General features: G+C 36.2%; 2 protein-coding genes across 3 annotated transcripts in view; one reads left to right on the top strand and one right to left on the bottom strand.

Moving 5' to 3' along the window:
• Positions 1–3,372: 3,372 nt before the first annotated feature.
• On the bottom strand, positions 3,373–8,452 carry LOC124605490. Its single transcript, XM_047137214.1, has one exon. The coding sequence runs from the start codon at positions 8,243–8,245 to the stop codon at positions 7,124–7,126; it is 1,122 nt and encodes a 373-aa protein (XP_046993170.1). The 5' UTR covers positions 8,246–8,452; the 3' UTR covers positions 3,373–7,123.
• A 376-nt stretch (positions 8,453–8,828) lies between these two features.
• Positions 8,829–14,482, top strand: part of LOC124605322 (probable phosphorylase b kinase regulatory subunit alpha) — a 250,327-nt gene continuing 244,673 nt past the window's right edge. For both annotated transcript variants that reach the window (XM_047136918.1, XM_047136917.1), the window contains exon 1: positions 8,829–9,077. In XM_047136918.1, coding sequence (XP_046992874.1) covers positions 9,000–9,077 — 78 coding nt within the window. In that variant the 5' untranslated portion in view covers positions 8,829–8,999. The remainder of the gene's footprint in view (positions 9,078–14,482) is intronic.

The following is a 14,482-nucleotide window of genomic DNA, read 5'->3' as shown; positions in this document are numbered from 1 at the left end:
TCTTAATATTTTGGCGTATTTTTATAGTATGCGTGTACTACAGGCGAGGAATTTTTTGAGTTACATATTTCATTAAGTAGTCTTTTCTTCTGGCATGAAACCCTTATGCCCTTTGTGATCCAGCTGTTTGTTCTGGAGTCCCCCCTTATTGTTAATGTTTTCAGTGGGAATGCAAGTTCAAGGAAATGGGTTAAAGCATCAATGAAACTGTTGAATGTTTCATTTATATCGTTCATTTTGTACACTCCTGGCCATTTTTCTTTCTGTAATAAGTTGTTGAAGTAGTTTACATTATGCTGATTATAACTTTGATATGCTGTTCTGAAAGACATGTTGTTAATAATACTGCCTTGTACTTTTATGCTTAGTATTTGAGCATGATGGTCACTAAAACCAGCATTGAAAGTTTTTAGTGAGGTGTTGTGTAAACTCTTCTTGACTAGAAACTGATCAAGACCTGTTTGGCAAGTTTCTGTTACTCGGGTAGCTGCTTTTACTTCAGCCTTTAAATTGCAGGACGTTGCAAGGTTCAAAACGGTCTCCCTATTTCCACTATTCGTGAGGAAATCAATATTGAAGTCACCATAGATTATCAATTCACAATCCATTTTATTTACTTTATTTAGCAATGACTCCATTTTGTTTAAGAAAAGTTCAAAATTCCTGTATGGTGATTGGTAAACTGTAGCAATAACCAGGTTGAACTGAGTAATTTTTATAGCTGCAGTTTCATAATCCTTTTCGACATTTGCCCTAGTTAAGTCAGGTAGTGTAATAAAATCTACATTATCCTTTGTGTAAATTGCTACCCCACCCTGTTTGGTGTTTTTCCTGCAGCCACAACAAATTTGTTTATTTTCGTGTTCTGGATTAAGCCAGTGCTCAGAAATGCATAACACAGGGATGTCATTAAGTTCATGTGTTAACAGTACGTTAATTTCATCAATCTCACTACGGAGGGATTGCACATTACGGTGATAAATTTTTAGTTCGGGCGTATTCACGATTTGGTAATTGGGAATCATATCTACAGCATCACATACCTCTAGTTTAAATTAGGAATCTCAGCAGAGTTGTATTTTCTTTCTTCTTTCTTGATTATTTTGTTTTCCTCGCTGTTGTTGGAAGGATGTTCAGGAAGCTGATAGATTGTTCTATCCCTCACAAGTCTTTCTTTAATTATTTCACTAACATGATCACAAACAAACCTTTACCCTTCATAGTTCAAATGCATTCCAGGAAAGTTAAGAATTTCCTTGGAAAGGAATCTGAGCAAATTATTGCATCATTTAACACTTGAGATTGGTTATGTCAGTACCATCTGCTCACAGAGCTATGCGCAAACTCAAAGTTATGGTAGTGTATTGACTGACTAATTCAGATACTGTTGTTTGACAGAAACACTGTGACAGGCTATTGCAGTCTGTCCATGATGTGGAGAAGCTGATCCTGAATTGCACTTTTTGCTTCATTATCTGTGACCGCCTTTATTGTGATATGTGTAGTTGTAGAACAATCAATGTTGGAGTCCTGAAAATCCTCATCAGTTGCAACCAGAGCCTCTGACAGATGTGAAAAAAAGATTTTGGTGTATAATTATTGCAACATGAATTACTGGACTGATCTTTTTCTGCAAGACTATTACTTCTGTTATGTACATGAACATACTGCAACATTTTTTCTGAAAACTAACAAAAATATCTACTGTTATTTCGCTCAGAACAATCTAAGAGCAAACATTATCAATTTTTTACAGCAATGTTATGAGGATAGTTAGCATAATCCCAACAAAATTTATTATCAAGTTTTAATCTCAAAATTTCAACGTTGTCAATTTATACTGTCTGCCTGTCACCACATTTTAGTCGTATTCTGTAAGGAAACCTCTTACAGGTTGTGATCTGTTTAGAATGTGTTTTTCTTAATTTCGTAACAAAGAATTGACAGGAAACCTTTTATTAATGCCCATGATATAAAGTTTTGTGTGTGTGTGTGGGGAGGATTATGGCTGGACGGACTGGTGAAATGCTGTTCACATGTCCCACGATCATAGAGCACTCCTCACACTGACTAGTAGATAGCAGTCAGCCTGTTAGATCAGGCTTAATGCCTAATCCATGTGTTACATTAGAAACTGTCAGAAAGTTAGCTTTCAGCCAACGAGGTCTTTGTCAAAAATAAACATACACACACATGCAACTCACACTGACGACAGTCTCTGGCAGCTGGCTCCAGCAGGTCTCTTGTTCTTGGGACATTATCATAATGACTAGAATACCTTTGAAATTTAGATGTTGTGGTGGACAGATTATATTTCAGTGTGAGATATGTGAGCTGTCAAGTAACACCACATGTCTCGACAAAATGTTTATAGTTAAACAATTCTCTCTTTTATTTCCTTGTACTCCACTATAGATGTATAATACTATCAGGTGAAACATGTTTGATAAAACCAACAATAAAAATTTTGTTGGGAAAAAATTGAGATTAATAAGTCTTGTGCGTGTTGTTATCATAATGTATAGTGAACATTACTACTTCTGTTGGAGTGAGGATCATTTTCGTATTACTAAAATCATTTATAATGGCTGGTTTCATATATTTCATGATAGCATATACTGAGAATGACAGCCCACATTTTCAGTAACTGTTATGCTTATTTAACACTGCACACATCTGTTGTATCATTTACTGCTTAAACTATCAGCCCCTCCTCACCACTGGTTCTACCAGTTTCCTCCTTCACTATCTCCAATATTGGTTTTAGAAAAATTATATTAAAATCACCGGGAATCTTTTTGTTTTTACTTTTAAATACAGCTTCAAATTGATTTATGGATAGATTACAATACCCTTCATATGTGTATATTCCTAAATATATTGCAGTTCACGATATGTAGAGCAATTCCTCCTTTTGCCATTTTTGTTCTATGAAGTGATACACTAACCTAAAACCTGTAACACTTAACATATCTACATATAGTGCTCACATTATGTTCAGAGGTTCTATTTTCTATTTGGTAATGGTCATCTTGTTTCAACAGCAACTATCTTGGTTTTTTATAATGTTGTTTATTACATGGGAAATAATTTGTCTGGTGGTCTCACATCGTGAAAGTTGTAGTTTATAATTTTGGTGCCCATCTTTGATAAGCAAGTAGTGGACAACTATTTTTTCTTGCAACATTATTGCAGAAACGTAAGGAAGAGATGTAGGATAAGTTATCTGCCTGCCACAATAATCTAATGAATGTTCTGGTGTGGTACAAGTAGCATTCTGGGAGGAGGGATTTTGTTATTACTATTGAATACAAAGTAAACCACTTTAAAGTTCACTTCCAAGCTAAATGTGGAAGAATAACTAGAACTCAGTTTTATAATTTTCTTCGCAAGATTTACTCAAGGCATTATTTACAATCACATTACATTAGAAAACAATAAAAAATTATTGACATATATACAATACAAAAATACGTAGAAATTATTTATGCGAGCTAACAAATCTAATGCTAAAACTGCCAACCTTTATTACAGTATTAAACAAGATGTTACTGATTTGCAAAACTAGATACAAGTATTGCAGATTACATTTGAATATGGCAGTCTTTATCATTAACGTGTAATTTCTGACACTACATTATTTCCAGCCTTTTGAAGGCCACTCCAACTGAATTCTGTGTTATAGTGCACATCACGTGATGCCACACTCGTTTCGTCATTATCTCCCCCCCCCCCCCCCCCCCCAATTTTAAGAAATATTAAAAGCTAAAGATCAATCATAGCAATACCAGCAAGCTGTAAATGTGAATTCATACATAGTGCTACTACCTTGCAGCAACAAAACACTGATATACCCATCAAACAATCTATTCAAATTTTATATAACCTCCAACCATTGAGATACCCATCACACAATCTATTCAAATTTTATATAACCTACGGATCATGTTTATACAGCTCTTGAATGAGCTACATTATAGTCATACAAGGGCTATGAGAACAGCAAGATTTGTACAATAGGATATGTTCATTATCTGTGCCCTCATGCAGAGACTTTTTCAGTATCTAACATCTTGTAGAGTTGTTACACTGATACATAATTTCAGTGGCCTCGGATTCACACAAATTGTATCATTGACACAAGCAAGCTTGGCGGTAACTTAAATGACGAACTGCATTACTAACACACCATAAAAAAGTCATGTATAATATTAAACCTTGCACCCAATGATGATTAAGGTTTACAGTAAAGACAATTTTAATTGTTGGTCCCAGTATGTACTAATAAAAAAAAACTGTACAAAAAGGCTGACAATCATAATTGCAGACATTTAAAATTAAAGTACTTCTTTACAAGGTATGTATGGAAATGTTAAATGCAAGGACCATAATAAGGAAAGGAAAATAACTGGAAACAAATCAGGCAAATTAATCACAGACTTGAATTTTATTAGTATATAAGCAAACAGATTGTCACTTTCCTTGTTGTTGGACTTTTGAGTAATGAATAGAAGGATTAAGACATTAGTGAGTTATTTCAGTTTCTGAATAGTCCAATTTCTTAGAATAGGAAATACCTATAGATACAGACACCCTTGGTTAACTGCTTAAAAGTTTTGCTATATGCAGATTACCCAATAACAGTTCAAAAGTTTTTGAAACAAAAACATGTTTTCAACTGTGCTCATAGGTATATGACTGGCTCCAGCTTATTAATGCAGCAACACCTTACAAGCTCTAAATACTTGAGAAAACACTATAAAACTAATTAACCCAAACACAACTCTGTTCCAGTACAAGGCGCATTATGTTTTCCATTTATTAACAAAATACATAGATGTTCTGTACAGTTAAAGTTGTCAGAATAACTCACTTGATCTCAGAATGTACAGCACTGCCTGCTAACCTTACAACATACTTTTTAAGAATATGGGTACAAATAGTTTGCGCTATGGCAGATTTACCCTGTTTTTATGTTACTGTGAGTACCATCTGATGATACATGTGTTTTCTAAAGCAGATTATACACCTCATTCAAACATTTCACATAACAAACTTTTCCGAGTTTTCTTACATTCATCCACGTTTTCTGTCAGGAAATCTTAAAAACTGAGGGCACATTAAAATCCCCCTTTTTTTAGCTAAACAATAGCTGAAAATTTAATAATCATGAGGGTTTTGAATATTAAATGAAATATGCCCAACTGATATAACAAAAAGTTCATGCCCATTTACATTGCTACATATTACATCAATTGCATGACTTACAATTCACCAGCACAAGTTTGGAAACATTTTTAACATTTTAAAGAGGAAGCAGTAAGTTAGGGGGTTAACAACCTTCTTATTGATTGGTGAGGATTCAAAATAAATAAAAGATCTTGTTTCAGAGTCTACTTTAACATGACGACTGTCACAAGGCCACAGAAGGTCTTTCTACCTGACACCATGCACTTGCCACCATCCACAGTAGAACTAAAGCCTGCCGCCGAGGCCTGGCGGTGAAACATTCATCAGTATGAATGCGGCAGTCAATATGTTTAATAAATATAACAACTTCTTTCTGATCATAAAAGCATATTCATTCTCATATACAACTGAAAAACACATGCTTTCATGAACAAGTGGTTTCATTAGCTCAAAAGCATTTCAGATTCCTAATGACAGTAGTCCTGTTAGTTTTACTATGTTTGAGTGACTATGGCAATAAACATGGAACATGTATTTGGCTGCATGTTTAGTCTCATTCTGAGAAGTTGGTATCTGTAATTTATTTTAAATTTTCTCTGTAACCACCAGCAGAGCAACTCAAAAAGTTGGTCTGTGTATAACAATTTGTGAACTGCAAAATTCAGTAAAACAGTTCTCGACTGAGTGTTTTTGTCTTGATAGAACAGATGTAATAAAACTAATGGATACATTAGTCTTTATTGGCTGAGGTTGTAAAAGATCCCACAGTAAAACAATGTGCTCTAAATGTAAAACAACATAACTGTACAATACAGCTAAGACCTTGAGCACTATATCATTGAAATAGAAAGTAATCAAGAAAGAAGAGCTCTACAACAAAACAGTACAGGGTGATTTCTCACATGTACTGATGTTTTTGTTCTTGCAATACTTCTTTAACATGTTGAATACCATATGGCTGCCACCAACTACAGCAGAAGACTGTGCTGAGGCTGCCAGCAGCTTCGTGGCAGTCGTAATGTTAAATATAGAATAGGCAGTGTTGATACAAAGCAATGTTCTTGCTGCATCTTCTCGTCGTTTCATGCAACATTGATTACGCACTATATGTATATATTATTGTCATCAAAAATGTGTCAAATCCTAAAATACAAACTTCAACTTTTTCAAACAATGGCTACACTTTTGACTATCAGCTTAATTTCCAGCAAATAATAGAGGTCTTAGTTGTATAATTGTCAAAGGCATTTTATTCTTCAGAACAATGAATTTTCAGCTGTGGTAAGATGATGCAGATGACTTTTCTTTCTTTTAATTATTGTAATCTAGGAAACAAACACATATTCTTTTAGTGTATGTAATGGCATCCATAAATGATAATTCTGAAAATGAAACACTAAAATTTAAACACATTTTACAAATTTCTATTATGGCTCTTACTGAAAGTTAACCAATTTAACAATAATTTATATTACAGCAGATAAATTACTGTTTTACTGGATTTTAAAAAGGAATACATATATAATATGTAGCTAGGTAACCCACAGTATTTTCCCAGATAAAAGGCTGAAAATAGCTTTTTCGTTACCAAAGCACTGCTATAATTTACCTGCCATTTACAACGTTCCATCACCAGTTCAGTTTCCTTTAACATCACAAGAAGTCTAGCTGCAAAGTTTGAATTTTTAAAACGTTCAGTCGTGAGAACTTTATCTACAACATTCTGCAACTGACAGGTACACAATATGTTTCAACATACAATTTTTTTTTGTAGGGTTTAAAGTCACAGTGACAGTAAGGTCATTAAGGACGGCACAGGATATATGTATGTGTGATATATATATATTAATACAATATGTAAAATGTCGGGTAATGAAATACATTCCAGTTATCGCAGTCACCTTCCTTTTTCCAAAACAGCAGTGGTTATGAATTACTCATTGTACATTCCATCAATAAGAAAGTCCATTTTACTATAATGCCTTCGTTCCCAAAATTCTGTTCCTTTTCTGTAAAAAAGCATTGCTAGGACGACTACTACAGGTACTGCTAAAATTAACAAAACCACAGGTATTACAAAGTCACTTTTCTCTGAACTTGAAGACTGTGGACTTTTTTGTTGTTTCATTTCAATGTCAGTATCTGAAGTAACAAGTGGCTTGGACTTTTTCTTCAGAGGGGGGTAAGCTCTATACACATCACGTGAATTGGACTCGTTTAGGGTTGCTTCGCTTTTGAAATCTGTAGAGTTAACGCTATTATTGGCAATTTTGAAATCATCATGGTTACTGCTGTTACCTGTACTTTTGAACTCTATAGTGTCATTTTTTAATCCTGTGGTTGAAGTACTTGACTTTTTACTGCCTGTTGTGTTACAACATGAAACACATCTCGGGTCTGCTGTATAGTTTCCAATGTTTTGTTCAGAACTGTGCGTTTCACAACAGTTGCATTCCGATTTCATTTCTGTGTTGTCATCGAGGTCAACAAATGGTTCATACGGCTCTGCTCCTTTTCTCGGCACAATTTTTGGCGAGACGCCCTTTCTTGGTACCACAGATGGATGATCACTTACTTCTCCCACATTTAACGGGAAAGAATCTTTGATAAAATCAGTTGCTTCACTCGGTACCAGTTTGGTGGTTTCGCCAGCTGCTGCTGTACTTACAGGTATCTCCAGTAATCCACCTTCGGTTTGAATAGCTTCATGGAAATTATTAGAATGATTTGGAGTTACACCAGTACCATTGTCAAACAAAGTTTGTTCTGAAATGGTTTTTTGAACCAATTCCTTCGGTCTCTTCGATTCTGAAACTATTGTATCGTTGGCAATCACAGACGAACCTCCTTCTAAGGCAATCGCACGATGTTCAAAGTTTTGTTTAGAGCCATTTACAGATTTTGCATTGGGCTCAAAAAGCCCAGTTATATCGTACACATCTGTTTTAGATGCATCCTGTTGCAAACTGTTGGGCTTCTCTGTTGTTAGTGGAGTATTATCGGCCGAGAGCACTGCAGCGAAGCACAAAATTTCAGTAATACGAAACAGTAACATTTTCACAGGCCCTAATCAACTGTCATAATATTTTAGACTGCAGAAACTCACAACACACAAGCTCCGACGTTATCCACTACACAACTGTTCCCTTCCAGCTGACAGCAGGATAGCAAACTTTTCGACAAAATATCTGCAGCGTAGCTGGATTTCCACACTCAATGAAAACTTGCACAATGCACATGTAGACCCCCGCGACAGGACGTGCCAGGGAACTGGCCAATGAATTGGAAGTGAAGTACCCTACTGGCTACCAACTGGCATGACAATCATAAAAATATTAATCTTCGACGCTTTCTGAACCTTTAAAAATGCATATAGATAACGATAACGATTTTAGCATGAAGTATCAAGAGATATTTTAAATGACTCAAGTTTACCGGTACCTCATCTGGGCTGCAGTTGAAATGAGTGCACTAAGTATGTCAGAAATGAAAGGAACAATACGTTATACATAGTGTACAATAATAAAATTGAAGTCGGATCCTGGACAATTTGTACACGTTTGCGTTCAAATGGCGGATGTCAAGTTTTCTAATACCCAGGAACGTTGGCTAGTCTGTATTTAAATTTGTCTCAGCTGTTATTATTTATAACGTAGGCGGTGAAGGGTGTAGGACAGGTCAAAATAATGTAAACATCGGGGCCGTGCTATTGTTTGACACAACGACTGTGCCGTTTCTTTAAAGAGCCTATAAAGGGCAGAAATTATCTAACACTTACAAAGAGCAGTTCAGCAATAAACTCTGTAAATATGAGGAGCAGGAGTAATTCAGGTGTTAGGTTAGATTATTACCAACGAATTGTACAAAAAATTATTATGAGCCATCAAGTGAGTACAAAACCCAGTAATATCTTGTACATAAAAGTATTGGTATAAGTGTCAGTTTTTTCCGTTCCTTGTTTATGAATCATGCTGCTTGGCGTATGACGCCTTTTTTCTCATGGACAAATATGAAATGGGACAGACAATATAGAAGTTATGAAACTTCAAGAAGAAACTGAATAACATAAGTCACTGCAGTTATTTTGTTGGTATTTCGTAAGCATCAAATAACGCTCCTAAGATAACACGTCCCCTTCCCCGCCCCCCCCCCCCCTTTTCCATAACTGTTTGTGGCATGTAAAATTTGGCGGTTTTATATGAAATCACCCATAAAATCACCGTGTGGAATCCTTTATATTGTTGTGTGCAGTTTAGAATGTGAGACGCAGGTGATTTAAAATACGATATTAACCCTAATTATTAGATAATTACAGACGTAAAAATGTAGTTTCTACATTGCTGTAGTTTTAACGAAGCGGTTACGTAATGTTGTAATAAGTAGCATACTTATGTGTCTTTTACAATGTTTTTGCACTTCAACATATCATCGTACATTCAACATCCAGTACTGGATAAAGTTGATCTCTAAATTTTTCCATGCATTAGTCTTTAGCTTTGTGCAAGTATGTTTTCCAATGCCATAGAACCACCTTTCATTAAAACATCATCTTGGACTTTACTTATCTGTTGAAATTCGGCAAGTAACCTTCCTGCCATCCTTTTGCCGTGCTGTATATCCCATAACTTCAGTTTCATTTTCATCATGGCTGTAATTGCATCTTGTATTTCATTGTTCTTCCTGATACATTTTTTGGTTTTCCTGACTGTATGAGTAATTACTGACGTGGATCACTCCATTGCTTGGAGAATAACCCTTTGTTTTAAACAGAGCTTGGCTATGACATCTCCTGTTAAATTTGTAGAAACAATCTAGGTCATTTTTGCTCTTCCGTTTACTTGCTTTCCAATTGATTCTTCAAATTTCCTAATTACAAAAAATGCATCAGATGGACACTTATTGACTTATTTGGAGTTGTATGCAATAGTCCAGACTGGACTGTAATTATGAAAGACAAGACTTGTCACCTTTTTGTGCAGAGAAATTAAAATTGTAATTTTTTAAGAACGAAAGGAAGCAGTAACTAACAAACATCCAGTTTAAACAGAACATAAGTTCTACTGGATATGCTATTATAGTCACAATTTTTTAGCACAAAATTGGAGAGACCATAAATGTCTTCTAATTCTGAGTAACTTAATTTTTCTATTGCAATTTTAATATCATAGATTTCAAGAAAGTTTTTCAATCAGTTTCAACAAAAACATAAATTAAAACAGTAATGAATATATAGGCCCACATCTCAATTAGAGCTAAATAGAAATGAGTTGCACTAGGATACTCAGTATCATCGAAACTCTCTTGGCAGGCCTAGAGAAAGTTTCCCGAACTGAGAAATTCTGTTTATGATGTAGAACTGTTTTCCTGTGGTGATTACAAACTTTTGACAATGAAAAGAAGCACTATACAGAACAAATTCAACAGAAAAAATCTTCTAGAAGAAAATAATGTGTAGTGTACACATAACATAACTTGACACATTTCACAGGGGATGCTCCAATAATAAGCATGCAATCACCACCTAGCACGTTGACTGCTGCAGAGTTAGGAGGGTGGGTGGAGGGATGTGCAGGAGGAACAAGCCTCACCTCCTCATTGAATTGCAAACAGTACACTAAAATCAACACTGTATTCAGAATGCCTAACAGTATGCTACAATGCTATGTTATGCTCTATTGTTTCCTAGCTAAGGTTGGCAATGGGCATAAACAATCTGAACTGACTCAGTCACCCAACTTTCACAAATTCCTCTGATCCCATAAAATAAAGAGGGCCAAATAATACTGTATATGTTATGCAAGTACCACTGTGACAAGAGAGTATAAATTATCAACAAAAAATGGAGGCATGACATCCACTCCTTATTAATAACATCTCAACTTAGTGGAATAATGCCATTGCAATCCATAGAGCGCCTAGCTCCGATGCTGCCATTGTCGATGCATATAAATAATATCTTTTGTGTGGACTTTGCGCTTGGCATAATATTGTTCAACAGTAATTGAGAGTCACAAACACAAGAAAGGGATAGTACAGAGTCCCCTATGGCAGCAAAACTTCAATTCATTAACAGTCTTACTACCATTATATCTGGGTGTGTTACTGAAGTTGTTTGGAAAAATCTATTATTTGTTACTTGTGGAAAAATGTAAAAATCTGATGAATGCATTGCTGTTTGCTGCTTTACTGAATAGTGGTAGCATATTAAATTGAGACTATTGAGACAGGATAGTGATTATGATGTGCTATGTAAATTGTCCCAAGGTTGATAAATTACTGCAATTAGTGCTTCTCTTACATCAGGAGCAGCTAGCGCCATCATGGATCTAACGGGTTTCTGTGAGCTTCCCCATTCGGGGGTGGGGTCCTGAGGGAAACTGTTGAAAACCTGGAACAAAGCTCTGTCAGTCTTCTTTCACATCTCAGAGATACAATTAATTCAAATGATCATCATAACATGCCAGTATCAAATTTTAATTCACTTCATAGTATGGTTTGTCCATTAGTGGAGACGGAGCTTCCAGCTCGGAAACAATTGAGCACGGCATTGCCACGATGCCTCCGTGAAGCCAAAGGGTAGGTGGAGATAAACTTGAGATGATGGCCGTAGCAGTACTTCGGGATATCAGCAAGGGTGTGGGATGATCAGGAACAGGGTTGATCCTTGAGATGAACAAATGTGTGAATCAGATTCTGAAAGTGACATGCCCACAGCAATGGTCCGAGAACCTGAAATGCTTTTGAAATACATAAATAATTTTCAAGGACACTGCAGTCTGTAAAAAGGAAGATTAGTACATACAATCTGTTAAATAATGTCTGGTTTGCATTGAAATCTATTGATTCGGAAGTGGTAAGTAAAAAATCCAGTTCATTCAGATTGAAAAATTTATTGCGAGTTTGAATTGAGTATATGTTATGGAATTTCATAACCAAATTCTCTGTAGAATATGGTCCATTGCAAACTGATTGATAACCGTATCATACTGGTACTGAGTGTCTGGTTCATTCACCATTTCATTATAGGAAACAGGATTTACTAACACACTGTTCTCAGTACGACAACAACAATCAAGACTGTGTTGGCCGATTGTTGAACTGCCTTCTGGTATAAACAGCTGGGAATCTCATTCATTGCAAACCAAAATATTTACCCACATCATGACACAGCACTGACATGACTGTTAATTGTTCCACGTATTACAGATCACAATATAACATTATCTTCAGTAGAAGTTCCTTGTCTAGTGTCTGTCATTTGTGTTGGTTTATCATGGACTTCATTGTTATCAAATTTCTGAAAGCATAGGGATAACTTCACATTAACATATCATTATGAATCTAGCTCATCATCATCAATCAAACGAGACCACACACAAAACAGACAGGTGAAACCAAGTAAGCAATTCCACAGAAGGATCGTATTTCAGAGTACAAAACACATAACCATCATAACCTACTATACATGTGGCAGTTTGATATTATTCACAAAATACAAACAAAACCACTTGGAAACCAAAACTATCTTTCATGTAATTGCTCCATCTGGAGTGACTGAATTGTGTACTTCTCTGATTTGGATAGGGAAGATGAACTACTCCTATTATCTTGAAGTTATTTATTTTCTCTATGTGTTAAGAATAATATAAATAATTTGAAAAATCTTAGAACTATTCAACATCACCACGAGTAATCTAATCAACTGCAGCTAATGGAAAACAGTAAAGTATCATTATTTTAATCTGTGGTAGACCTGTGAAACAAATATCATCTTTAGTGTGTCAATGTACATATTTTTAGTCACTCTGTACATTGTGATACCTACTGCAATTGGCTTAGTAATAACATATTAATATATGAAAGATCTCTTATATTTTCTTACTAAACATCAGTGTAGAGCTTATATTAGGCACATAAAACATACAGTTCTCGAATTGAAGATCAATACTTCACATTATATGTTCTTTTATTCCTTTAGGCATAGTGTTTTCTAATATCTTGATGATGGCAAAGCCCTCTAATCCTGTGGCTGTTTGGATAACCAAGCAAAATAGGTTCAAGTCTTCAATAATATATTTTCCTCACCTTGAAATCATTGCACACATACTAGCCTTTTGTCGTAATTGTGTTATAAGTCTTTGCAATGCCTAATGTTTTTGGACGACAATTTAAGTTTGAAGTAAATATACTAACTTCCACTTCTTTTATGAGATGACTTGCTTGACGTGCTCGGCCAAGTTTCCTTGCTGCTGCAAACTTTCTTTCACTTTCTTCTCCGAAGTATGCTGCTAGGTACAGGAATCTCTTAACTCTTTCTACTTATAAAAATAAGTAGACATACAAATATAATAGAGGGAAACATTCCACGTGGGAAAAATATATCTAAAAACACAGATGATGTGACTTACCGAACGAAAGTGCTGGCAGGTCGATAGACACACAAACAAACACAAACATACACATGAAATTCAAGCTTTCGCAACAAACTGTTGCCTCATCAGGAAAGAGGGAAGGAGAGGGAAAGACGAAAGAATGTGGGTTTTAAGAGAGAGGGTAAGGAGTCATTCCAGTCCCGGGAGCGGAAAGACTTACCTTAGGGGGAAAAAAGGGGTATACACTCGCGCGCGCACACACACACATATCCATCCGCACATACACAGACACAAGCAGACATTTGTAAAGGCAAATAGTTTGGGCAGAGATGTCAGTCGAGGCGGAAGTACAGAGGCAAAGATGTTGTTGAAAGACAGGTGAGGTATGAGCAGCAGCAAATTGAAATTAGCGGAGATTGAGGCCTGGCGGGTAACGAGAAGAGAGGATATACTGAAAGGCAAGTTCCCATCTCCAGAGTTCTGACAGGTTGGTATTAGTGGGAAGTATCCAGATAACCCGAACGGTGTAACACTGTGCCAAGATGTGCTGGCAGTGCACCAAGGCATGTTTAGCCACAGGGTGATCCTCATTACCAACAAACACTGTCTGCCTGTGTCCATTCATGCGAATGGACAATTTGTTGCTGGTCATTCCCACATAGAAAGCTTCATAGTGCTCCCTACCCTCTGGCTCCTACCCTTGTAACTGTCCCCAGTGTAAAACCTGTCCCATGCACCCTCCCACCACCACCTACTCCAGTCCTGTAACCCGGAAGGTGTACACGATCAAAGGCAGAGCCACGTGTGAAAACACCCACGTGATTTACCAACTGACCTGCCTGCACTGTGAAGCTTTCTATGTGGGAATGACCAGCAACAAACTGTCGATTCGCATGAATGGACACAGGCAGACAGTGTTT

Source organism: Schistocerca americana, chromosome 3 (genome assembly GCF_021461395.2).
Source record: "Schistocerca americana isolate TAMUIC-IGC-003095 chromosome 3, iqSchAmer2.1, whole genome shotgun sequence".
Lineage (NCBI taxonomy): Eukaryota > Metazoa > Arthropoda > Insecta > Orthoptera > Acrididae > Schistocerca > Schistocerca americana.
This window is presented reverse-complemented; position numbering and strand designations above follow the sequence as displayed.